This window comes from Phodopus roborovskii, unplaced genomic scaffold (genome assembly GCF_943737965.1).
Source record: "Phodopus roborovskii unplaced genomic scaffold, PHOROB, whole genome shotgun sequence".
Classification (NCBI taxonomy): domain Eukaryota; kingdom Metazoa; phylum Chordata; class Mammalia; order Rodentia; family Cricetidae; genus Phodopus; species Phodopus roborovskii.
Window position 1 is genome coordinate 9,930,608 of NW_026126413.1, and position 25,711 is coordinate 9,956,318.

Sequence of the window (25,711 nt, forward strand, 5' to 3'; positions counted from 1 at the left end):
AACGTTTTACCTGAAAAAGGAGAAAAAGATCGTTATGGCTGCCTTCATGAAATGAGGTAATTGTTCTGCAAGTCTCCTGGGCATAGTACTAGTTTTTAATAATATATATTTTTAATATGGGGGCTGGGAATGGGGTGAAAGAGGATTCAAGCAGAGTATGTAGTGGGCCACAGAGATCCCTTGGATCTGGGCAGCTGGTATCATGAAGGCACTGCGCAGAGTGAGAAGCAGGACATTGTGTTTTGCCCAGTTTAGAATTTGCTACAAGACAGCTTCCCATGCGTAAAATGTGTCTGTGCGAACGTGCTGTTCTTGTTAGGAGTGATTGGCCTTGATTCTATGATAATAGGATGTTGGAATTGCTCTGGATGACAGTAGGGCGGTGGGAGCTGGGGACAGGGTGATTGGTGTCCCTAAAAGCTGCATATTGTAACTGCTGTGCCTGCTGTGTGATTCTCTTTGTAGGTGAGCACTCTCGGAGAAAGAGTGGTTCTGTATGTTCTCAACCGAGTTATTTATAGAAAACGGGAAATGGAGAGAAATGAGATCCCATTCCTGTGCCATAGCAGTACTGACTATGCTAAGATTCTGTGGAAGAAAGGAGAGGCTGTTGGGTTTTACTCAGTTAAGCCTACAGGTGAGTTTTACAAGTTCCTTAAACTGTGTTACAGAAATCTCCATTTCTATAAATTGAGATGCTTGCACTTAAGATTTCTTGGGAGTGTCACAGTTCTACCATCCGAGAGAGAGGATTGTTAGGGAAGTCTTTTGAATAGTAGAGACTAAACCTTAGACACAGCAGATGACGGCTCTGTGTCTATGAGAGAAGATTGTCTTCATCTTAGTCTTTGTGGCCTTTTGCATCTCCTTCCATTTGAAGGCTGCTGCTTTGGTCTCTGCTGCTGTTGCTGTTACTTATTAAACCCCAATGGCCTATGGGCATTGCCGTTTCTACTTGAGTATGTGGTACTATATTTGATATGTTGGGGGCTCGCTCCTCTTCTGGGACCTGGGCTCTGCTCTTGCTTTCTGGAATTGGCTCCATTTTATACCCTAGAACTTCCAGGTGCTACTGCAACTTCTACTGATTTCCACACTCACTCCCCATTCTTTCTAATAGCCCTCTTCATTGTTTTCCTTGCCTCTTAAGCTCCATCTCCCTCTGCTGGGCAGTAGTTGAATTAAGAGTGTTTATGACAGCCTTAGATAAGTAACTTTATTTCAAGGGAGTGCTTTTTCTCTAAAAGAAACTGAAATGTAACTAAAGTTGTTTTGAGATATTGTCTCAAAGAAAAACTAAAACACCTTCTTTCTCTTTTTCTTTCCCTCCCCAAGTAATAAAGATACATCTGTAGCTATAAGATAAAGTGTGTGCCCCACATGCCACAGTGCGTGGGTGGGGGTTGGAGGACAATTTGGGGGAGTCAGTTCTTGCCTTTCAGTTTGTGGGTCTTAGGGACAGCACTCAAGTCGGGCTTGGCAGCAAGCACCTTTAACTTTTGAGCCATCTCACTGGACCCTAATGTCTTTATTAAGTAAATGCATAGTTAAATGAAGTCTTTTTGTAGTAATTTATTACTTGATTTTTATTAGCGGCTTTGGTGGAAGACAAAAGATCTTATTCTGAGAAGGTCAGAGTCTTCCAACATAGTGACTGACACCCAAGAAACCAGAAACAGAAACTTTTTTTTTTTTTTTTTTTTTTTTGCTTGAAGTACAGTGAGCGATTTATATTTTGTTTTCCAGGTTGAGTAGTTTTGTTATAAGGGTATCTGTGGGGTTTTGTTTGTTTGTTTATTTTTTTGAGGTAGTGTTTCTCTGTGGCTTTGGAGGCTGGGTTTCTCTGTGTAGCTCTGGCTGTCCTGGAACTTGCTCTGTAGACCAGGCTGGCCTGGAAGTCACAGAGATCATTGACCTCTGCCTTCAGAGTGCTGGGATTAAAGGTGTGAGCCACCGTTGTCTCCAGGCTTTGCTATTTTAATGTCATGATTGTATTAATTTATTCCTTTAAGGTTTGTTTGGTTTTGTGGTGGGGACTGGAGAGTTGGCTTTGATTATGAACACCAGTTGTTCTTCCAAAGGATCTGGGATCTGGGTTCGGTTCCCACGCCCATATGGCAGCTCACAGCTGTCTGTAAGTCCAGCTCTGGGGATCTGACACATATTCATGCGTGCAGAACACTCATAAACATAAAATAAAATTTAAAAAATTAAAATAGACCTATATCCTCAGCTCTTATAATTTTTTTTGATATATTTTTAAATTTAAATTTGAAACAAGCTTGTTTTACATGTCAATCCCAGTTTCCTCTCCCTCCCTTCCTCCTCTGTTCACCCAACCAGCCTCCATTTCATCTCCTTTCTGCTCCCCAGGGGAAGGTGAGGCCCTCCATGGGAATCTTCAAAGTCTTCATATCATTTGGAGCAGGGCCCAGGCCCTCCCCCATGTGTCTAGGCTGAGGGAGTATCCCTCTATGTGGGATGGGCTCCCAAAGTCCATTCATATACTAGGGATAAATAGACTGCCTAGTCCTCCCAATTAACACCCACATTCCGGGGGTCTGGGTGGGTCCTATGCTGGTTTCATGGACTGGAGTCCATGAGCTCCCCCTGTGACTGTTTTATACTTTTAAGACAAAATTAAGAAACATCAAATGTTTCAAATTAGTTTTTCAAGTAAGTAAATTCAAAAGTTTTTTCTCATTTATTTTGTTGTTGAAGGAGGGTTTTTATTTTAACCATGTTATTGAAGTATATATATTTCTGATCTGCATTAAAACTAAAATTGTTCTCTAGTTTTTATTCTTAGAAGACTTGTCTCCCAGTAATAGCAGCCTGTATACTCAAGCCTTGTATTTATTAGTAAGTGATTTGAGCAATAATAAAAATAATAAATGTCTCAAGGGATATATGTCATCAGTATGGTAAATGGTCTAGCATACTGAATCACTAAGATTTTTTTCATAGCATATTTCACTTTTGTTCATGAATTAATATTTTGGTCATAATCTGTTATTTAGTCAACTTAAGTATAATTCAAATTATATCTGCAAGTAATTGTCTTTGTAAATTTGCATTTCCAAACTAGGAATTTAGTTTAGAAATAAGTAGAGACAATAAGAAATACTTAAAAATAAGAATAATATTACTCTGAGACTATCAGCCATTTCCATGTTTACTTCATTCAGAAGGTTCAATTTTTTTTGTTTTGTTTTGTTTTTCAACTCAGGGTTGTTCTGTGTAGCTTTGGAACCTGTCCCGGAACTATCTCTGTAGACCAGGCTGGCCTCAACTCCCAGTGCTGGGATGAAAGGCGTGTGCCACCACCACCCTGCTCAGAAAGTTTAATCCCACCTGGTTCTAACTCTTCAGACAAAGACAGAGTCTGTTTAGCTCCGGTTGTCCTGAAACTCACTATATCGACCCAGGAGGCCTCAAGCTCCCAGCGTTCGTCCTCCTGCCTCTTTCCCGCGAGTGCTGGGCTTAAAGCGGTTAAAGCTTGCTTCAGCACACCCAGGCTGGTACTCATTCTTAATGTCTTCTAATGGGGAGTAACTTGAGCATGGATTTTAGAGATAGACCATGCTCCCACCACTGCCGCCTCCTTGTGCAGCTCTCTCATGCCTTTTTAGATTCTGAGATGCTAATGTGGTCTTGAGGAGACAACTCAATTTACAAAGTCAGTTTAGCATTCTGTTTATTAAACATGTTAAGTTTCTAGTTTTGACAATGATCTGGCAATATAAGATGTTTGTATTGGGCAAAGCTTGGGAAAGGGTACATCGGAGCTCTTTATAATGGTTTTGAACTCCTTTAATTGAATTTTATTTGTTTCTATTATGGGGGGGGTTGTAGGCCACCGTCAAGTGCAGGTCAGAGACAACTTACCAGCGCTCAGCTCTTTCCTTCCACTTTGCATGGGTTCCAGGGTCGAACTCAGGTTATTAGGCTTTACCATAAGCACTTTATCTACAGAGCTATCTCACCAGCCCTGTTTATGCAACTGTTATGTCTAAAATGGCTTTTTAAATCATATAAAACATTTAGTATATAAAAAATTATGTCATTTATAAAGCTAAAGAAGAAAATTTTAGATACCATGAAGTTATGTGAATATATGCTATTTTGAGTTTATTTTAATGGTTAATGAGAAAAAATAATCCTGGATTTGACTAGGTGGGAGATGAAAAATGACTGTGGCCCTGTCAGAAGGCCCACCATGCACACAGACACACAGCAGTTGCTTCTGCAGCTGCGGCCTTCACCACACCTTCACCAGACGCAGCCCCTTTACTGAGAAATGCAAGTTTTTTCTTTGTTAATTTCCTAGTCTTAACCAGGTATGGTGCCACACACTTTTAATCCCAGCATTTGGGAGACGGGCAGGTGAATCCCTGAATTTGAGGCCAGCCTGGTCTACATACTGAGTTCCAGAACACTCAGGGCTATACAGAAAAAAAAAAAAAAAAAAAAAAAAAGGCCCCCCCCCAAACAAAACAAAAACCCCACAGAATACCACCCAGTCTTGGGGATTCTTTTGTAGCAAAATAAATGTACTAACCCAGAGACCTAGAAGAAACACAGGGTGGTTGTAGATTGAACAGAAGGCAGTGGTAAATTTAATGAGAGCAACTTTGTCTACCATGGAGCATGTGCTTTCTCCCGCCGAATTCCTCTTGGGCTTTCTGTCACACAAAGCTCCATTATATTCCAGGCAGGCCTCACATTTACTGTGTAGCTTGCTCATGATGACTTTGAATTTCTGATTTTTCTGGCACTCTGTTGCTTGGGAACTTTGAAAATGAGATATGTTCTTTGGGGCATGTCTAGCCATCTGAAAAGACAAATGCTCCCAGTAAGGGCTCTGTTAACTGGGGAGATAGGGATGACTCAGTGCAGACAAACATGGTTTCATACCTCAGAACACCCCAAATGTAGAGAATGAGACAAATAACCCCCCAAAAAACTACGGTCAGTAGATACTTAATCATCCATGTTGATGAGTCGTGTATTGGCAAGAGTAGTTAGTGAAGACTAAAGTACTTAATTCTGCAAGAGGAGGGTGTCACTAAGAAAGATTGAGAATTGTCCCTGGAGGATCAGTAAGTTATCAGAAGTTAGACATGCTGGGAAGGGAAAGGGCCATGCTAGTAATCACACACATGGGATCTAAGTTTATAAAGGAGCCACGCTAGTACTCACACACATGGGATCTAAGTTTGTAAAGGAGAGTTGCAAATGTGCAGGGCATCTTGAAGTAAGTTTGTGGGACTAAAACTTAGGAAAGAATGAGAAGAATCTTACGACAGAACAAAGCACCAAAAAACTGGAGGGTGCAGATGAAGGTCCCATTGGGAAGGGTTGTAAAGGCCATGTTAAGACAGGTGACGTTTTATTGTCCATGAAGCTATCGAAGGATGCATTAGGGACATGGTTTTTGTAACACTTGACTGGCATGTAGGGAAATTATCTTTTGAGTCAAAGGAGTCCTTAGTAGGTCTTCTGTTGTAGTTCAGATGAGGGAAGGGCCCAAGTGAGAGCTGTAGTAGTAGAAACCAAGGAGAAAACAGTGGAGATTTCCAGTGCAGAGTGCAGTGAACCCACGCTGCCCAGGATGGAGTCTAATTTTCCATTCTCTAAAGATGAGTAGTAAGTTTTTGTGTTAAGCCAATAAAATTTAGTCAGGCAATGTCAGGTAATTTGAGATACCTTCTGGATGGTATCAGTCAAGCCTAAACTGGACCCTTATTAAGTTTTCCTGGGTTGGTTTCTTTAGAATAGCCAATGCTTAACTGACTTAAAAGAATGAACATCACCTAATCAGTTTGGCATTCACATCATACAGTGTAGGGAAGACAAACTCATGCAGATCCTTTTATGAGATGCTAACTGTGGTTTTTAGGATGGCAAAGGAATACCTTCCTGCGGGGCAAAGAAGGGGTTCCATGAGAAAAGGCAGCTGCTCGGGGTGGCAGAATAGATTTGTGATGCCTTCGCTTAGATCTTGAATAGCATTTATTTATGTTATTTTTAGGTGCAGTAGAGATGAGAAAATGGGGAGGGAAGAGCTGGGGAAAAGAGTAAGAGGGACAAGTTGAGAATAGTAAAAATTTCGTAAGCTCCATCCTCAAGGAACTTCGATTTTAGAGGAAGAGAGGGTGAAGAGCAGCCAAGAGAGTGCAGGGGAGGTGCTGCTTTAAATAGAAGGGCTAGGGGAGCTTTCTGAATGAACTGATGAGTAACAGGAAGTGAGAATTGCTCTTTTAAATAGAAGGGTTAGGGAGCTTTTCTGAATGAACTAACTGATGGAGTAACAGGAAGTGGGAAGTGTCTGAAGAGGCTCTCTGGCAGAAACTGACAGGTTTGAATGCTTCAGAAATTGCAGAAGGCCACCAAGCCTTGTTAATAAAGAATGAGTGATAGAATTTGGAGAGGGTAAAGGTTGTATCTTGAAAGGTCTCTAGGCCTAAGGTAAATTCTGCTGTATGGTGACGGAAGTAGTGAAGGGATTTCAGGATGGAGGTAACCATCCTTGCTATCTTAAAAGGCACTAGACATCTTTGTGGAAACCCAGGTACAGGGTGCCTAGAGTGGGCAGGCATTCTGTTTAGTCTGGAGACTGGCCTACATTAGTGTATCTTTTATGTGTGTGAATGTTTTACCTGCATGTATGTATGTGCACCACGTATGTGCCTGGTACCCGCACAGGTGAGAAGAGGGAGTCAGGTCCAGTGGAACTGAGCCCAGATCCTTTACAAGAACAGACACTCTTAACCACCAATCCAGAGCTACAGCCCCATACTTTTGGTTTTTAATGAGTTTATTAAATACATAGCAAGCCACAGTAAGATAACAAAACATCATTAAATAAGGTACCTAAAATATTCAGTAGAAATCAATTGAGAAAGCCCCATTAAGGCAGGTAGTTAGAGTGTATCTTGACTGTCTGTCCCCCCCCCCCTTTTTGAGGGTTCCAAGTAAAAGAAGAAATAACAGCTAAGTGTGAAGTCATTACATCTATCAGAAACCCAATGGGGACGTCTGTTGGAAATATAGCTGTATTTAAAAACATGATGTGTTTACCCTTGGGCTTTTTTTGTTCTCTTCCCTCCTTGTCACAGAGTTGCGTTTTGGGGGGTGGGGGGGGGAGTGGGGGGACACATCTCCAGACAAGGGCCTTAGAGGATCCTTTGAGACAGACATGTTTAGGTCTGAAATGAGGTGGGACTGGGGTCAGCTCTACCCAGGGCCAGCTTCTCAGTGAGCAGAAACTGCTCCTGACAGCTTACCAATACAATGCATGTTAGTAAGGTTCACAGTTCAGTGAAGAGACTACTTTGGAAGGCGGGTTGAGCAGGGTTTGTGTCTTGGGCAAAAAAAACAAGGCCCCAGATTTTGTTACTATTACTGCTTCAGGATTTTTGTTGTGCACTGCTTAGAAAGAACCAGGGTGACTCACTGGACACATGGGTGGTGAGACTCACTGAGAAAGTAGGTAAACTTGAGGAAATGTATTTTCAGACTCTACAGGGTTTGGTTATAAATGGTATACATCAAATGTGTAAACTCCTATTTATATTTTAAATAACATTTTTTTGTATATTTGAATACCAAATAAAATACCCATTTAAATGTATCATGTCTCACCAATTTTAGATGATTTTTATTACTGCAAAAGACAGAACTATATACAATAGGAACCACGCCCATTTCCAGCTTTTGCTAACCATTAATTAATCTAGAACATGCATCATGTGGCTTGTATCTAGCATTTTGGGGGCTTAACATTCTTTTTCCAAGTCTCATATATATTGTAGTATGTATCAGGACTTTATTCATTATATTTGTATTGTTTTGTTTGCATGTATGTATGTGCATCCTGTGCATGTCTTGTGCTCTCAGAGGAAGAGAGCATTGGAACTCCAGAACTAGAGTTATGGATGGTTGTTAGCTGTCATGTGGGTGCTGGGAACCAAACCCAGGTTCTTTGCTGAGCCGTCTCTCCAGCTCCAACACTTATTTCATATGACCAAGTAACATTTCCTGGTATAATGCTCTGCCAGGCTTACTGCTGCTGTGACCACATACTTGAGCAAAAGCAACTAAGGAAGATTTATTTTTGAATCATGGTTTTAGCAGTTTCAGTACATGGTAGAGACAGGGAGAAGGTTAAGCTTATGTCTAAAGATAGTAAAAATGTTGTATACGTATAGTTATTGACAAGTATGTAGGTCATGACATGGAATGAGCTGTTTGTCCTTTATTACTTAACTATTGGCAAACATAAAGTAACATCTATTCTTATTATCACAAGTGTACATAAGAGTATATATTAAAGTTATAATATACTTTATTATAGAATGCATGCATTTCTTTGATGTGCTTCTTTACATAAGGGAAAAAACTACTCAGAAACAGTAACTATATTTACTAAATGTACATGTAGTTTAATATATACATTCTTTGGTTTCTCTTGCTACTACAGGAAGCTTATGTGCCTCATTTCTTACTCAGAGTTACCAACTACCAGTTCTTGATACAATGTTTATAAGAAAGAAATACAGAGGAAAAGATTTGGGACTTCATATGCTAGAGGACTTCGTGGATTCCTTTACAGAGGAAGCGCTTGGCTTGCGGTATCCGCTGTCTTCTCTCATGTACACAGGTAAGTGGACTGAGCTGAAAAATGAGGTTAAACTTGACACCTGAAATTTGTTTCTCCGAAATACTGTAAATGTATAAATAGCTGTTTCAAATGTAATTAGAAGTTTTTGCTTTCTAGGGCTTAACTTTCGTTTGTGGGTTTTTTGAGGGGGGGGGGGTTGTTGTTTGTTTTGTTTTTTGAAGCAAGGTTTCTCTGTGTGACCGCCCTGGCTGTCCTCGAACTCACTGTGATCTGCCTGCCTCTGCCTGGCGAGTGATGGAATTAAAGGTGCGCACTACCATCCCCGGGCTTTTTTTTTTCTAAAGCCCTCCTATAGTTTTCATGTTTCTTAGGGTGACTCTGCAGAGATGTCTCACTTAGGTAGGCTGCCACCATACCCTTATCCATACTGATAACCAAAGCTCCTAGTGATCTCTCCCTTTCAGAGTTGATTACAAATAAAGCCTGTTTGGAGGGCTCTGCAATCTCCATGGCCAGCAGAGTAATGATCCACCTGAGGCAAGAAAGAAATCCAGTTCAGTATGACTCAGTGGCCAGTGTTGGTTCAAACATCTGGAGTCTGATATTGGGCAGTTAATTTTAAGCATATTTAAGTACAGTGCAGTTTGGAAAAAAGTTTCCTGGTGTAACACAAGCTCATGTCCACAGTGAAGCTTGAGGCATAATTGCATCAAAATTCTTTTTTACTTCTGTCACTTTTTGTATGAAGATAGATCATATAGGGAGGGTAGGCTACATAGATGTTTTATCTTAAGGGCCTAGGGGAAGGTCTGGGGTGGCAAGCGCTTTTAACAGTCATATAGTTAGTGCAGAGGTTACCTAGGCTGTTAACCACCGTAGTTCCCAGCTGTCTGGTCAGAAAACAAGTTATACATCTCTTCCTTTGGGTAGATAATCCTGTGCATTCAACATTCCTGGTAACCCTGGTGCTTGCCTGTGAGTGCAAGGGTCTCTGTGCCCCTACACCCAGTTATCAGAGACAGGTCATTCCACGTGTGCACTTATTTACACTAACTCATTTTCTCTTGTTAAAATGGAATTTAACAACTCCTGGGCTTATTTGCACTCTTAAATATAAGTGAGCACTATTCTATGTAATCATCTGAGTGTAGGGTGTGTTGTAGAGAGGCTTTTCATAAGGTCCTGATCTCTCTCACCTCTGTTCCTCCTCTTCTAACATAGAACTGAACAAAACGTGTTTACTGAGGAATTAGAATTTTCTTTTATAGGTTTTCAGTCCTTGATTAAAAAACAAAACAAAACAAAAAATTAGAAACAGACTCTGAAGGAAGCTTAAGAATCAAACTTGAGAGAAAAACCACAGGAGTCACAGGATTGCCAAGCAGCTGCTGGAGGAGACAGATGTAGGAGGGAGAGTGACAGTCAAGCCTTTTGAGTTAGGGTCAGCGGTGGAGATGTGCCGGCAGCTACAGCAAGAGAAGGGTTTGCAGAGAAAGCGGTGAGAGAGCCCAGGCCATCGGGAGAGTGTGCTTGGGATTTGTAGTCAGCATCCCAAGCACAGACAGAAAGGGACAGAATAGACACACTGAACTATTGTGTATAGTTCTCTTCAGGCCGTATGTATTTTAAATGTCTTTGTATTTAAGGTTGGCAAATATTGAAACATCTTGGGAAAAAAAAAACCCAGTAAACTGTCTCATTTGGAATAAGAGATACCTACTTAGTGGAATAAGGACAGTCTTGGTGCATAAAGGTGACCTTGGGTTAGAATTCCTCTTGCTCCAAGATCCTTATTCCAGCCCAGTGGCATAGCCTTATGGTTTGAGGCAAGGACTGGAAAATGCTCAGTTACAAGTCAGTCTATGGATTCACACTGGGTATTTATAATTTGTTCATATGATAGAATAGTATCCTATTGCTAATATACAGATTAGACAAGTTTGACAGAATTTTTTTTTTTAAAGTAATTTATTCCACTTTATTTTGTGTGCTTTGGTGTGAAGACGTCAGGTCCCCCGGAACTAGTGTTACAGACAGCTGTGACCTGTCATGTGGGTGCTGGGAATTGAACTCGGGTCCTCTGCTGGCAGAGCAGCCAGTGCTCTTAACTACTGATCCATCTCTCCAGCCCCAGAAAAAAAAAAAAAAAATTTTTTTAATGAAAATTGCATATAGGCTGAGTGTGCCTCACCAAAATGCAAAGTGCTCCAAGTCTAAGTTATTAAGCATGTAATTCAAAAAGTTTCATGTATGCATTTAAAATTTTCAGATTAAGTATGCTCAATAGTATAGCCTATGCTACATTTTAAAATATCTCTTAAAATAGCAAAAAGGAGGAAAGGGAGGTGCCCGGGTCATTCAGTGAGGGAGCTCACCAAGAGTGTGTGTCAGTCTCAGGTACAAGTAAACTTTTTTTATTGCTTTGGAGCCTGTCCTAGAACTAGCTCTGTAGACCAGCCTGGTTCAGACTCTCAGAGATCCATCTGCCTCTGCCTTCCGAGTGCTGGCATTAAAGGCATGTGCCACCAACGCCGGGTACAGGTAAACTTGATGCTGGAGATACTGGCTTTGTGCTTAAGAGCATTTGCTATTCTTCGGGGAGTTTTGATCTTCCCTTTGGAGCTGTTTGTGGCCCCTCCCCCCTTTCCTTTGCTTTCCTGAGGTCAGTACACACTTTCTCATGATGTCATATTTGCATGTCCATAACTTTAAAAAGCATAGTGTGCTTTCTAATTGTTTTTATTTTAACTGACCTTTACAATTGTGGTACTTTTCCCTTATAACTACACACTTCTGTGGTATTCAGTGCTGTATTTTTATTATCCCTATATGCAAAACTTTTTCTTGTGCTAACATGGATTGCCTTTTGGTAACGTCTTCTGCCTTGTGTTCCTTGTGAAGTATCTATTGGTACCTAGCTGGGTCAGCTAAGTGGAATCAAGTCATCATTATCCTCTTGTTTGTGACTTATTTTGACAAACTACCAAATGTTTTTCTCTACCATTTTGTGGAGTATAATTTAAACTTCACACAATGACATCGTTTTATACATGTATTATACTCACATTCTTTAGATTTATCTCTTAAAATTCTTACTTGAAATTTTGTAAGATGTTTTACTTTTTTAAAGATACATTATTTTATGTGTATGAATGTTTGGCTGGCATGTGTATCCATGCACCATGTGGATGCCACTTAGTACCTGTGGAGGCCAGAGGAGGACATTGGAACGCCTAAAATTGGAATGAAAAATGGTTGTGACCCATCATGGGTACTAGGAACCAAGCTCAGTTCCTCTGGAAGAGCAGCTAATGTTCTTAACCGCAAAGCCCTACCTCCAGCCTCAAGAGTAACTTGTACTTGAGCCTCTGCATACTCTTGGTGAGTTCCCTTGGTCATGGTGTTTTTCATGTGTGGTTATGCCACCTCACTGAATGATCTGGGCACCTCCCTTTCGTCTCTCCTTTTTTGCTATTTTAAGAGATATTTTAAAATATCTGAAAGGCTAAATGTTCTAGAGATTTCTAGGAAATTATTAATTTGTGTTTTTCAGCTTCCAAGCAATACTTTGAAAAGTATCCAGGAGATCATGAACTTCTTTGGGAAGTTGAAGGGGTGGGTCATTGGCATCAGCGGATACCAGTCTCCAGAGCATTACAGAGAGAAGCAATTAAAGTTACAGGTAAGACTAGTAGACTGTGGGACACTTTAAAAGCAGCAGCTGATAGTGCTGGTGTTATATCTCAGCAATGTTGTGACCTTTCTGGTTGCAGACCCACGTTTTTTATTGTGCTCTTACTTTTGAGTCACTAATAAAAAGTAGATGCTGGGTGGGGGGATTAGGAAATACTTGTTCTTGTAAAGAACTGGATTCAATTTCCAGCATCCACATGGTGGCTCACAACCATCTGGATAACTCAAGCTCCATGGCATTTGGCACTCTCTTTTGACATTGGGGGCCAGGTACACATATGACATACATACATGCATACATAGTGTCAAAATATTCATGCACATTAAATAAGTCTAAAAAGTAAAATTAAAAGATAAAGACAGACTTTGACTAGCCCAAGTAATGAACTACCCCAGTAGGAATTGGGAGTAGAAAATCAGTGTATTCATGAAGCCGCCTGAACTAGGCTTTGTGAATCAAAGGGTTGGGTATAAGGTACTGTAAAGGAGACATAGCACACTAGATTATTGATTCCTTTTTGTTTATGCTGCTCTTGGAAGTTAATAACAATCATTAGATACTATACTATTAAATTGAAAAACCAAGATTGGTTGATAAGTTTAATTTTTTTCTGTTTACAGAGATTTCTCAATATGAAGCTAAAAGGCCTGTATCTGAAGAATATGCTCTTGCTACAGTACCAGAATATGAGCCTGGAATGGGAGATGATCAGTCTAGTGAGATGCAGGTATACCCTTTGACCATCGTAGGAAATAGTAATGTTTTTATGTCTTATGTTTAGTTGTTTATTGTTTTGTGATCATGAACATTGAAATTGGGACCTAGTGGCAAGTGTTTTACCACTGAGTTACATCCCCAGCCCAGTCTTCCTTTTACTTTTTCTATTGAGGTTATAAGCCTTTGGCAGCTTGGATGGGGTGGGGAAGGGTTCTGCCACTTGGGAGTCAAGGAATACCAGGGGTCACAATAAGCATAGCAGCTTATAGCCCTGCTCCAATGGGAGAGGTTTTCTCCAACTGGGAAGGCTTCCCAGTGTATCAGCTCTGCCCTGGTAGGAAGGGATTCCCCTGTCATGAAGTTGTTACAATTCTACTCTGGTCCCCTGGAGAGCAGAGTGTAAAAACTTAGCTGAGCCAAGGGAAGGTTTCCCTGGCGTAAAAAATTACAGCCCTGATCCACCCAGGGTTGTCTGCTCTTGGAGAAAGAAGGCCTTCACCTAAACCTCATTCAAGAGATTTATTAGGAGGGAAGAATCCAGGAGAGTGGCTGTCCTTTGCCAGGGGGCCAGAGGACAGCAGACCAGCCAGCCGCAAAACAGGCACAGGATTTATAGAGGGCTTCTTAGGGGTGGAGTTTTCCAGGGAGAAGATTGGTCAGATTTCAGTCCCTGAGCTTAGGATGGCTGGTTTTAGATTGGTTGGTTTTCTGCACAGGTTTAGGGTCGGATTTGGCTCTGGTTTCAGGGCCAAAGTGCGTTTCTTTCACTGGTCCTTTTTAGCCTTTTGGCTCTAGTTTTCTGACCAGGGTGTGTTTTTTTCCCTACAGAGGTAGGTTTCACCATGTTGCTTAGGTTGGCTTACAGTCTAGCCTGGCCTTGAACTTGAAAATGTCCTCAGCCTCATGAATAGCTGTAGGTTTGCACTTCAAGGCCTAGTTTAAGTTTCAAATATTACAGTTTATTCAACAGATTTAGGTAATTACAATTGTTTGTTTTCTTGGTGACCTCTGTCAACTAACTATTTAAGATGTAATACTTTTTGAAAAAATAGTTTTTAGAAAAATATAAAATAAATAATGTTTACAGTATTACACATTAAAGCTATATAAGCATATAAAAGGAAAAATACTAATTTTTTGTAGTATACTTAATCCAATTTATATTTCATGTCTTAGTTGACATGAGTTGACTATCTAAGGATAACATAATAAATAAAATAAAACACCGAAAAGTCAGTTTTTATATATTATTTCTATGTTTAGAAAAATCATAGTGTCTGTCTGTTCTTTTTCTTCCTTTTTATTTTTTTTAAAGACAGGTTTTTCTGTAGCTTTGGAGCCTGTCCTAGAACTTGCTGTATACATCAGGCTGGCCTCAAACTCAAGAGATTCTCCTGTCTCTGCCTCTTCCTCTGCTGGTATTAAAGGTGTACGTCACCACTGGCCAGCCCTTCCTTTCCTTTAGTTTGTTTTTGAGAAAGAGTTGCTCTGGCTGACCTGGAACTCACAGACTCTTTTGCCTCTTCCTCCTGAGTTCTGGGACTAAAGATGTCTGTCACCATGCCTGACAAGCCTCTGTTCTTTTTATGTTACAGCTCATATTCCTCAGATAGACAGACACATATTATTCTCATTTATCATAAGATCAAAAAAAATTTTGCACTTCCCACACATGTAATAAATGCTATAGTTTATTTTAATATAATGCCTAATAATTTTAAATGTCATTTGAATGAGAATATATTGTAGTGGCAATATGTCATAAGGTTAATAGCATAAACTTATTTTCTGTCATTTTTGAAGTTCATATTCTATATACTACTTTTTTAAAAAGATGTATTTATTTAATTAACCTATATACAGCGTTCTGCCTGCTTGTATGTCTGAATACCAGAAGAGGGAACTAGATCTCATTACAGATGATGGTGAGCCATCTTTGGTTGCTGGGAAATGAACTCAGGGCCTCTGGAAAAGCAGTCTGTGCTCTTAACCACTGAGCCATCTCTCCAGCCACTCTTCATATTACTTTAATGTTTTAGTTCAAAGAAAAAATATGTAACCACTTAAAGTAATTTTAGTTTGACTATATGGTTCATTCTTTGTTTTGTTTTTTGATACAGGGTTTCTCTGTATTGCTTCAGGGCATGTCCTGGAACTAGCTCTGTAGACCAGGCTGGGCTCGAACTCACAGAGATTCGCCTGCCTCTGCCTCTGCTTCCCAAGTGCTGGGGTTAATTAAAGGCATGTGCCATCTAACACGCAGCTATGTGGTTCATTCTTTAGGTGATGGTTTTACTTTGCTTGATTTTACATATTTGTGTATATGAAACATTACATATATTAATCTCATTTTTCTGTTCTAGTTGAACTACATACTTCTTGAGGGCAAGATTTTTATGTATTTGCCACAGTTGACTCCTATCTAAGTATAGACTTATAGATAGGAGTTTCAGTTAACATATAATATGCTAATGTAGTACAATGTGACATTTTATTATGTGCGTTATGTAATGGTTGGATCAGGCTCATTTGCATATTCATTACCTCAAAACATTTGCCATTTATTTTATTGGCAGCTTCCAGGTTCACATAGCTCTACTAGCTGTTCTGAAATACAGGATGAATTTTTTCAACTCTATAACTAGATCTTTGATATGTGTATCTACCATGTTGTAGTTCAGTAAATGTGTAATGGGTGAATGAGTGTGATACTGTGTAATGGGGTTAGATATCAGAGCAAGAAGTGAATGTCCGAAGGTAATGGTATGGTTCTTTGAATACATGACAAAACTAAATGATCCATTGTTGAAACATAATAAATTGAGGGGTAATAACTGCCTTAGTTACTATAGCAAATAACTGAAACTAAATAGCATGGGATAATTTAATGGGCGGATGGAGTTCTTTGAGAAGGGTTGTTAGACATTGTAGAAGAAACACAAGAGATAATTCAGAAATGGCATGCTTACTATGGAAGTAATAAATTATCAGAAAGTTTTATTTTTTTACTTTGTATTCTGTACAGTGGTAAGGTGTTGGTTTAAGTTTTAAGCAAAGGAATTGCACAGTTTGATTGGGAAGCATTCTTTATTAGGTGTAAAGTATAGATAGGCTGTAGTTAAAGTGTGGGACTTGACCAGGGACAAAGACATTTGAAATGTTCAGATTTAAGATAAGGAAGGCCTGGGCAAAAGCAATGGTGATAGAAAAGGGTAGTTCTGAGAGAGCCTTCATTTAAAATCAGCTTTGTGATGGTTTGAGGGATGGGAAGGGCTCACTGCTATTTCACAGGTCATTGCTGGAATGACAGTAATGGCTATTGCCATTGATGTAGATGAGGAGTAATGTTGGGAATACTTGCTTTGGAAATCAAGGTGGAAATTGGGGTACTTTATTTGTATGTTTTGATTCATTAGCAATAGTTATCTAAATTAAAGATAATATGCAAAAAATGCCAAGAGAGCAGTTAGCTGTGGGCAGAATGCCAAGACACTCCTAGGTAAACCTGTAACATTTCGGATCCTAGGATGAATTCTTAGGGTTATGGTGAACCAAGGGTTATAACATAATATTTTTATTTCAAAGGTAGATTTCTCAAGAAAAACGACTATTTGAAGAATTAAATATTTTTCTTTGAAACTGTGAACGAAATATGTTCATAGTAAGAAAGGATAGTTAAAACATTACATTTTGATCTTTTCTCTATTTTAGATCCATTCCTTAAAAGATGCCTTTGCTAGTACTTCTGAAGGTAAGAAAATGAGCTGTTCTCTTAGTAAGTGTTCTAGCTCAGAACTCTGATGCCACGATGACCCCTAATTTTACTGTGTGTGAACCCTGAGGGTGCTGTAGAGCCCCTCCCCCCTTTCTTGTGACATGGGGATCATAATGTATCACTCCCCAAAGTCAGTAAGAGAACAGGCATGAAAGTGTGGAAGGAAACACAGTAAACGTCAGGATAATGTAGAAATATGAGGAGTGAACATTGGCTGTTATTTTGTAATGAAAACAAATGCTGACATTGCTTTCTTAGCCTGATCTGAAGGAAGGAGTAAAACTGTATGATGGGGCAGTGCTGGGCTGATGTGGCCTGGTTGTCGCATTTTTGTGTGTTTTAATAGGTAATCCTTCCCATGCATACATAGTCAGGTGCAGTTTTACTGTTTTCCCTCAGGTCCAGAAAAGACTCCTGTTTCTACTCGAACTCGAAGTAGTCATCTAAAGCGACCAAAGATTGGCAAGCGGTTTCAGGATTCTGAATTTAGTGGATCTCAGGGTGAAGATGAAAATCCTGCTCAGACTTCACCTATGGCTTCAATAAGCAAGTAAGGGAGGGAGGGCTTTTCACTGCCACACTGTTGCTTGCTGTCTAGTCCTGAAGGTGGAGCTGCTTTGTTGTGGTGTAGCAGGTGTCCTCCTGGAGGGTTGTATTAGGTTCTGCTTCCCAGGAGGGCTAGCATCTGAACAGTGTGATAGGGGCATAGCCAGTTAGAGGCTGGAATAAACTCACGGTGGAACCTTCTCTGTGTGCAAATGCAGAGTGTTCTAGTCTATGCATTATCCTAAAAGACTCACTATCGGCAACTTTGAATTTGATAGGTAGACTTGACATCTGTTTTTTAAAAAATTCAGTTACTTTATAATTAATCCATTTTACCTGGGCTACTGAATATAATTTAGAAGTTAGTAATAACCTTAAATAGTACAGTCAGTTTTCCCAGAGACTTGGTAGTCCATAGAAACAGCAGAACCTTGGTAAAAATTTTATCTTCCGATCAGATGTGGTGACTCCTGCCTGTAACATCATTCCTTGGGAGGCTGAGATAGAGGGTTACTGTGAGTTGGAGGGGACTTGTGTTGTATGGCAAGTCTCTTTCTAAGAAAAGTGAAAATAGCAAAAAAAAAAAAAAAGTTTTCCAGCTTTTGGAGGAGGGTTTCACATGGACTGAAACTTGCTATGTGGTTATTTCTTTTATTTCTTTGTTTCTACCTTCCAGAGCTGGGGTTACAGGCGTGTATCACAATATCTTGTTTATGTGCTGCCCAGGGATCAAAGCTAGGGCTTTCTATGAACTAAACTATATTGAGCCATCTTTGCAGCCCCTTACTGGTATCTCATAGAAACCAAGATCTTATATTGTATAATAAAATTAGACTTTAGTCTGACCTAACCATTCAATTCAATCATTTAGGTAATTCATAGGTGTTAAATTACTCAAACAAAAAAAACTGTTAATTTGATTATGTAAATAATTTTAGATTGGGTATTTAAATGGTTGATTTCAATAAAATTCACACTAAAGATGATATATGTAAATATTTAAATCTAAATCATGTGAAATGAATAATATGTTTAGTCTTGTGGGCAGTTACTTAATGTAATGACTTTTTATTTGTAATCCCCCCCCCCCCCCCCCCCGCCTTGGAGGCAGGGTTTCTCTGCAGCTTTGGAGCCTGTCCTGGTACTCACTCTGAAGACCAGGCTGGCCGTGAACTCAGAGATCCACCTGCCTCTGAGTTCTGGGCTTTAAGTGCGTAATACCACTGTATACATGATAAACAAGGAAATTTTTAAAAAAGTGATTGTGGATATTAATAACTACATTGTGGTGTGGTTGTTATAATTTCCAGACTCTTTAAATCTCCTGTGCCATAGGAATTGTTCCATTGCTTTTCCTTGTAGTTTCAGGCAAATTCTGAGGGCAGGGACAGTAGGCAGCCACGTTCTTTGCCCATGTAGCATACGAATGATATGTGGCCAGTCTGCTGAAATCATTCCTTTAAAAACTCTTCAGTACTACTGTCTTCCAAGCTCCTGCTAGGATGGCCTGTTAACCTCTGCTTCTAGCACTGAACCACTTTCCTATTCCAAAGTCCAGATGGTCATGTCTGTCACAGCAATAGAACCACCTGTACCAACGTCTTAGTTCCTTTTTCTATTGGTGTGATTTTTTTGTAAAGACCATGACAAAGTCAACCTAGGAAGGGTTCATTTAGAGGTTAAAGTTCCAGAGGGCTAGGAGCCCGTCATCATCATAGTAGAAAGTATGGCAGGGAATGGGCGGGCATGGCTCTAGAGCAGCCTCTGAGAGCTTACATCTTGTCCACAAACAGGACACAGGGAGCACACTGGGAGTCTTTCAAAACTTTAAGCCCATCCCCAGTGACACACCTCCTCCAAACAAGGCCGCACCTCCCAGTCCTTCCCAAACAGTCCCAGCAGCTAGGCACGAAGAATTTAAACGTAGGGTCCTGTGGAAGCCATGATCTTTGAAACCACAGTATATATTTTCTACCTCTATCCATTCACTTACAAATTTTATGATTTCATTTTTCTTTCCAGTTGAAAGGAAATCCGTTTTACATATTTACTACATTTTCACTATCCATTCATGAGTTACAGGACATTTAAGTTGTTTCCATTTCCTAGACATTGTGAATAGAGTGGCTATGCACATGGCTGAGCAAGTTTATAGAATATGATGTCAGGTCCTTTAAGCATGTTAGGTAGTCAGTACCTATGATTATGGACACTAAAAATATTGTGCACTAAAAATATTAGAAGTCAACTGGGGTATGTGTTCATTGTAGTAGAATAGATGAAAAGTCTAGTTTACATAGAGAAAGCAGTAATGTTTTTAATAGAACTAAACAGGCAAGAAAAGGAACAAGTTTATCAGGATGAAAAAGATTAGTTTTTGACTTACAGAATCTCAAGCTAATGGAATAGCACTTAGTGATCTAAAGTATTACTTGTGTTAAGAAGGGATTCTAGGTTGCTGAGGCAGGAAGCTTGTGAGTGAGCCCCAAGCTAAACAATATTCACAAGACCAGGACTATACAATGCTTTGCTTAACCATACTAGAGGTCCTGACTTCATCACCTATATTATCTCAAAAATGAGATCCTTGAAATTTGTCTGTAAAAACACAAAAGAATGAATGGTGTTGGTTTGTTTTCTAGACTAGAGTGTACTGCACGAACCTCAGAGAGCTCAGAAGAAATCCTGGAAGAAGACCCCGAGCAGAGAGTGGTTGAGTTTGAAGATGAAAACAGTGAGAAGGATGGGCAGCCTGCACAGGAAACTCAGCCATCCCTGGAGAAACACGATGGTGACAAAGTATGAAGTCGCTTACTCGTTAAATAAAACAATGGAAGTCAACCAGAAGAAAACGTCCTTAACCATATACTGCTAGAGAGCAAAGCCCATAGTGTAGAAATGTGGTTGGTGATTAAGAAAAAGTACACAATGGCTGGGATAGGAAGGCCGATAGGAAGACCCCTCAGGGCATTTGGAATACATGTACGTAAGAACATAAGCAATGAAGCCTGTAGACAGTTAGGGCCCAGCAGTCCTCGGTTGCACCCCTAACTTGTTATAAGAATTGTAAGTTATTTAAATTTCAATGATTTTATAAATCCCTGGGAGAAAAATAGGTAAAGTAGTTACAAAACAAAACCACACCTCAAAACAAACAGATTAAATTCTCTGTAGCTAAGGAAACTATTAATCTGGCTTGATACTTGAGCTCTTTATTACTCCCGTCCTCCTTTCCCCTCCTTATCCTTCCCTTTTGATATCTCCAGTCCTTTCTACTTCACACATTCCTTGTTCGTGGTTTCCTATGCACCTGACTTTCATGAAAAGTCTCACTCGTTTCCCTAGTGTATACAGTATAAGAATAGAAGTACTACTGGTTTTCTTTATTGTTATTGTTTTTTAAATGTGTATGGGTGTGTTACCTCCATGTATGTCTGTCTAATGCCTACTGCTTTTGAAGGTCAAAGAGGGGCCAGGCATGTTAATCCCAGTAATGGGGAGGAAGAAACAGGTGGATCTTTTGAGTTTTAACCCAGTCTGATCCACACAGTGAGTTCTAGGACAGGCAGGATTATATAGAAAAGTTGCATCAAAAAATAAAAAACAGGCTGGGCGGTAGTGGCACACACCCGTAGTCCCAGCAGAGTCAGGCAGATCTGAGTTTGAGGCCAGACTGGTCTACAGACTGAGTTCCAGGACAGGCTCCAAAGCTCCACAGAGAAACCCTGTCTCGAAAAACCAACACAACAACAACAAACCAAACAAACAGAAAGAGGGCATGGGGTTACAAACAGTTTAAGTTGCTGTGTGGGTGCTACTGACTGAATCTGGATGTCTGGAAAGCAGCCAGCACTCTTATCAGTCTTCATGAAACTATGGTATACAGTGTGTCATCTGGCAAGATACCGGGCATATGTTTTTACAACTTTCCAGTGACAGCTCCATTGGAAATCCAGTGACTTCTCTTACCTTCTTTAAGGTCCTCTTGTTTCCTTGGCTTTGTAGCATTTTAATCTTTGAGGGTTTTCTTTTTTGTTCTTGTGTGTGTATATGTGTTCATATGTCTGCATTCATGTTTCAGTTATGCGTTTTTTCTCCTTAATGTCATTCTGGGATCTTTGGGTCATGGCTTATCTTTTGTGGGGTGGGGGTGGGGTTCACATGCAGAAGCCTGAGAAGGATATTGGGTATCTTCCTCTATTGCCGTCTGCCTTAGTGTTTTGAGACGGGGTCTCTCACTGAAATGAAGCTTGCCTTTTATCTAGACAGGCTGGTTAGGATGGTTGACCAGTGAGCCTAGAATCCCTTTCTTCTTGCTCCTATGCTGGTAGTTACAGAGAAACCTTCAAAATCTAAACAAGAAAAAATTAACATTAAACAGATGTAAGTTGATAAATATTGGAAGAAAAAAAATCTCAAAACTTGGAAGGTTTGTTCCATCAGGTTACCTTTCTGTAGTTTAATGATATGAAACAAAGAGCTGGTGGTCCAGAAATCACTCAGGGTTGCCTGACTGAGCCAACTGATACTGGGCCTTTGTCCTCCCATCAACATGCAGCTAGACTTGATATCTCCACAGGGCTGAGTTTGCTCACCCCTCTGGCATGGTGAGCTATCTAAGCAGAGCCCCTGACTTCCCAGGTGCTGAGCAGCTGGCAAGTGCATTCATTGAGCTGATAGCAAGTGTCTGCTTGCTCTGTTGCCGCTTCTCTGAGAAGTTCTTCGGGTTTCCCTTTAAGAAAGAATAGAAGGGCCAGGTGATATTGCCACGTGCCTTAATCCTGGCACTTGGGAGGCAGAGGCAGGCAGATCTCTGAGGTCGAGGACATCTCCGTCTACAGAGTAAATTCCAGAACAGCCAAGGCTACACACAGAAACCAACCCTATCTCAAAAAATCAAACCAACCAAACAAAAGCCAGAAAGGAAAATAATGATGATGATGGTGATGATAAAAGGAATAGATGGAGAGAAGCAGGATCTTTTCATTGAATCTCAGACTCCCATTGTGTAGCCCACCTGGGCCCCCGGGCACTGCCCTGTCAGCAGAGAATAGGAAGAATGTGTGGTCCTTGGAGATTCTTTACTTGGCTGACAATGTCTTCTAAGTCCCTCTTCAGGAAATCCATTCTTTACCTCATACTTTATATTGTCTTAATTTATTGTGAGTCCTGGGAGATGACACGTGGGGACTGAGAGTGGATCTTTGAGTCATTCAGTGTAATCAAACCCTGGCTTTCCTCTTGGTGTAGGACTCTGCATTAGAGCCTGTGAATGGTGAAGTAGTGGGTGATGCCCTTAAGGCCTCACTTGTACCTGAAGAGGAGGGCTCCACCAGTGAAGGTCTAGAAGAAGAGTTAAAAGTCCCGTCTTTTAATTCCAGTGAAGAGACGGTGAATGCTGGTCCACCAGCGGCCGACTCTCCAAAAGCTCCCGAGGCTGCCGCAGACAAGGTAAGGCAGACCTCTCATTTCCCCATAGCTGACTGTGGCCAGTGTCGGTGCCATTAGGGCAGAGGTGGAGGAGTCAGAGTCTTCCTGCACCCTAGCATGTAATCCTTTAGGGAAATTTTTATCTCAGACATGGATTTTTATATTTTTCTTTCAAGGTTCAATTCTGTGCCCACTCCACATCATATCTACTTTATGGTGACAAAATGAGCGTTCTTTTACAGACTTGGGGAAATGATTAGAAGAACTATAAAAACAAACAAAAAACCATGGATTACCAAATATTTGAGTATTCATTGTGTGCAGTGGCTATGACCACTACAGTAATTTTGATTGTTTTAAATTCAATAGACAAGCTAAAGAAAGGCTTGATGGGCTATTTAAAAATTAATTTGGTTTTGAGTATTTCAATTTATGGCTAAAAGACATGTACAGTGATGCTTTCTAAGTGTCTTACTGAGGTTGGTGAATAAAACTCCCATCGACCTTACTGCTGTTGTCTAATGAAACCAGTTAGAATGAGCAAGGTGCAAGGTAGCACAGTGTTGGCCCAAGAGAGTCTTCTTTCTGGCTCCAGTAAACCGAAACTTAGAGGCATATGAGGGTTTAAAGTAAACCAAAACTTAGAGGCATTTGATGGTGTAGTAGAATCTTGAAGTTTAAAGTGTCTTGGTTATGCTTTTGAGGCAAAATGATTTCTTGTAAGGGTTTATTGAATTAAACTTGCCATGAGACAATTTTAAAGAAATTGAGTTGAATTTAGAATATGAACTCATTTGTAAGAAAAATAATCAGTAGTCCTGAGTTCTTAACACAGAAATTTAGTGACATTGTCTGAGAATGATTCGTTTTAGAACAGTATTGTAAACTTTATTGAGCTTTGTTTTTGTATTTTTTCTTTCAGATTTTACCTGTTTCTGACTCAGAAACATTGACAGATCAAGACCCATCTAATGATAAAGGGAATACCGAAGAGAAGCTGTCCCTAGTTTCAAAAAAGAAGATACATTTGGGGAGCTCAGACAATGTTGCCACTCTGTCAAAGGAAGAGAAGTCTGAGAGCAGTTTTCCGAATTCTGCAGGAGCAGACTTTCCTGAAGAGCCAGTCTCTGAGAATTTGTCACCCAACACTACTTCCTCACTGGAGGATCAGGGGGAAGAAGGTGTCCCGGAGGCCCAGGAAACGGCGACTGCTCAGAGCTCTCTGATAGAGGTAGAACTTGAAGATGTGCCATTTCCACAGAATGCAGGACCGAAGAACCAGTCAGAGGAGCAGTCTGAAGCATCTTCTGAGCAGCTGGACCAGTTTACACAGTCAGCTGAGAAAGCTGTGGATAGCAGCTCTGAGGACATAGAAGTGGAGGTTCCCGTAGTAGACAGGCGGAATTTGAGAAGAAAGGCCAAAGGGCATAAAGGACCTGCCAAGAAGAAAGCCAAACTATCGTGAAGAAATGTGTGGATAAGTCTTCTTCTTTGTAATGTAGTGGTTGTTTTTAAATCATGCTAATTAATAAACAGTGTGGGGCACAGGACAAATTCCAAAATTTCAATTTGAATTTATTTACAAATGCAGGTTTTCCTCTTCACTTTAGGAACTAGGATTCACCTTTTTTTTTTTTTTTTTTCATTTTCATTTTCTCAGGCTATTTTCTGAAGTAACTTTTATTTTTATGAACCATGTGTCAATTTTGGGAATCCAGGTAATATATTTTTCTTTAGCAGGTGGAACATCTAACCATATTTTAAAAATACAAATTTAAAACTAGTAGATTTTCTAACACAAATAATACAGACATCTTTTGTACTAAGGGTTTTAATGGTAAAACTTGGCAAGGATTCTTGAGGTTTTATCTTGGTATCAAAATCAATCATCATTTTTTAAGTGTAGACATACCTAAACAAAAAAAAATGTGTTGATAAATTATAATCTCAAATGAGAGGACAAAAAAATAGAAGTTTATAGTCAGTGAAGATTTTTTTTTTTTGAGGTAGGTGTGTGTGTGTGTGTGTGTGTGTGTGTGTGTGTGTGTGTGTGTGTGTGTGTTTTGTCAAGTCAGGGTTTCTCTGTGTAGCTTTGGAGCCTGTCCTAGAACTAGTTCTTACAGACCAGGCTGGCCTCGGACTCCCAGAGATCCGCCTGCCTCTGCTCCTGAGTGCTGGGACTAAAGACGTGTGCCACCACTGCTAGGCTTTCTTTTGGGGTTTTATTTATTGTAGATGGAATTTCTTTAACATCTGTGGAGAAGTTCAGACTAGCATTCATATCATCTGGTGTTAACAGTACTGTTAGAAATTTGACTGTGGCATGTGGGCAATTTAAAATTCCACCTAAAATATTAGTTTGTTGTAACTTTTAAAATTTTCTGTATATTTGCAGATGGCTTGAGTACACTCTTAATCTTTAATCTGGTAAACACCTCAAGTAATTGAATTTAGAATAAACTGTAGTCCTGATCACAGTTCCTCCCTAATTAATGAGAGTACTGCATAAGTATAGGCCCCTTTCTAAGCCTGCTTAATCCCTCTATATTGTTTTCTAAGTCCCTGTGATTCTTCTGTTAAAAAGACTCAGTCTAGCTTGTGAGTTACAGCCTTGTGTCCTTTTTGGGATAGGGTTAGGACCACTGTGTTTAGACCAGCTACCCTAAGAGATGAACAAATGTTTAACTTCTATCTTACTCTGCTGTCTCTTTGGGTTTTGTATACTTTAGATGGATTGTGAGTGCTGGCTGTAGGCCATCCTATATGTGTACCTTATTGCGGTGGCAAAATCATTTGATTTTTTCTTTTTCTTTTTAATGGGGGGAAAACCTGTTCATTTCTTTATGACAGTTGGTTTTAAAATGAATAAAATGATTTTTCTTAGAATCCATAGACAATGCTCTGATTTATACTCAAGTTTGAG

General features: G+C 40.0%; 1 protein-coding gene across 1 annotated transcript in view; it reads left to right on the top strand.

Moving 5' to 3' along the window:
- Positions 1-24,253, top strand: part of Fam169a (family with sequence similarity 169 member A) — a 47,122-nt gene extending 22,869 nt beyond the window's left edge. Inside the window, exons 5-13 of the mRNA XM_051183027.1 lie at positions 466-637; positions 8,486-8,665; positions 12,180-12,308; positions 12,941-13,047; positions 16,749-16,788; positions 17,212-17,362; positions 20,001-20,157; positions 22,609-22,809; positions 23,711-24,253. Coding sequence (XP_051038984.1) covers positions 466-637; positions 8,486-8,665; positions 12,180-12,308; positions 12,941-13,047; positions 16,749-16,788; positions 17,212-17,362; positions 20,001-20,157; positions 22,609-22,809; positions 23,711-24,253 — 1,680 coding nt within the window. The remainder of the gene's footprint in view (positions 1-465; positions 638-8,485; positions 8,666-12,179; positions 12,309-12,940; positions 13,048-16,748; positions 16,789-17,211; positions 17,363-20,000; positions 20,158-22,608; positions 22,810-23,710) is intronic.
- Positions 24,254-25,711: the final 1,458 nt, after the last annotated feature.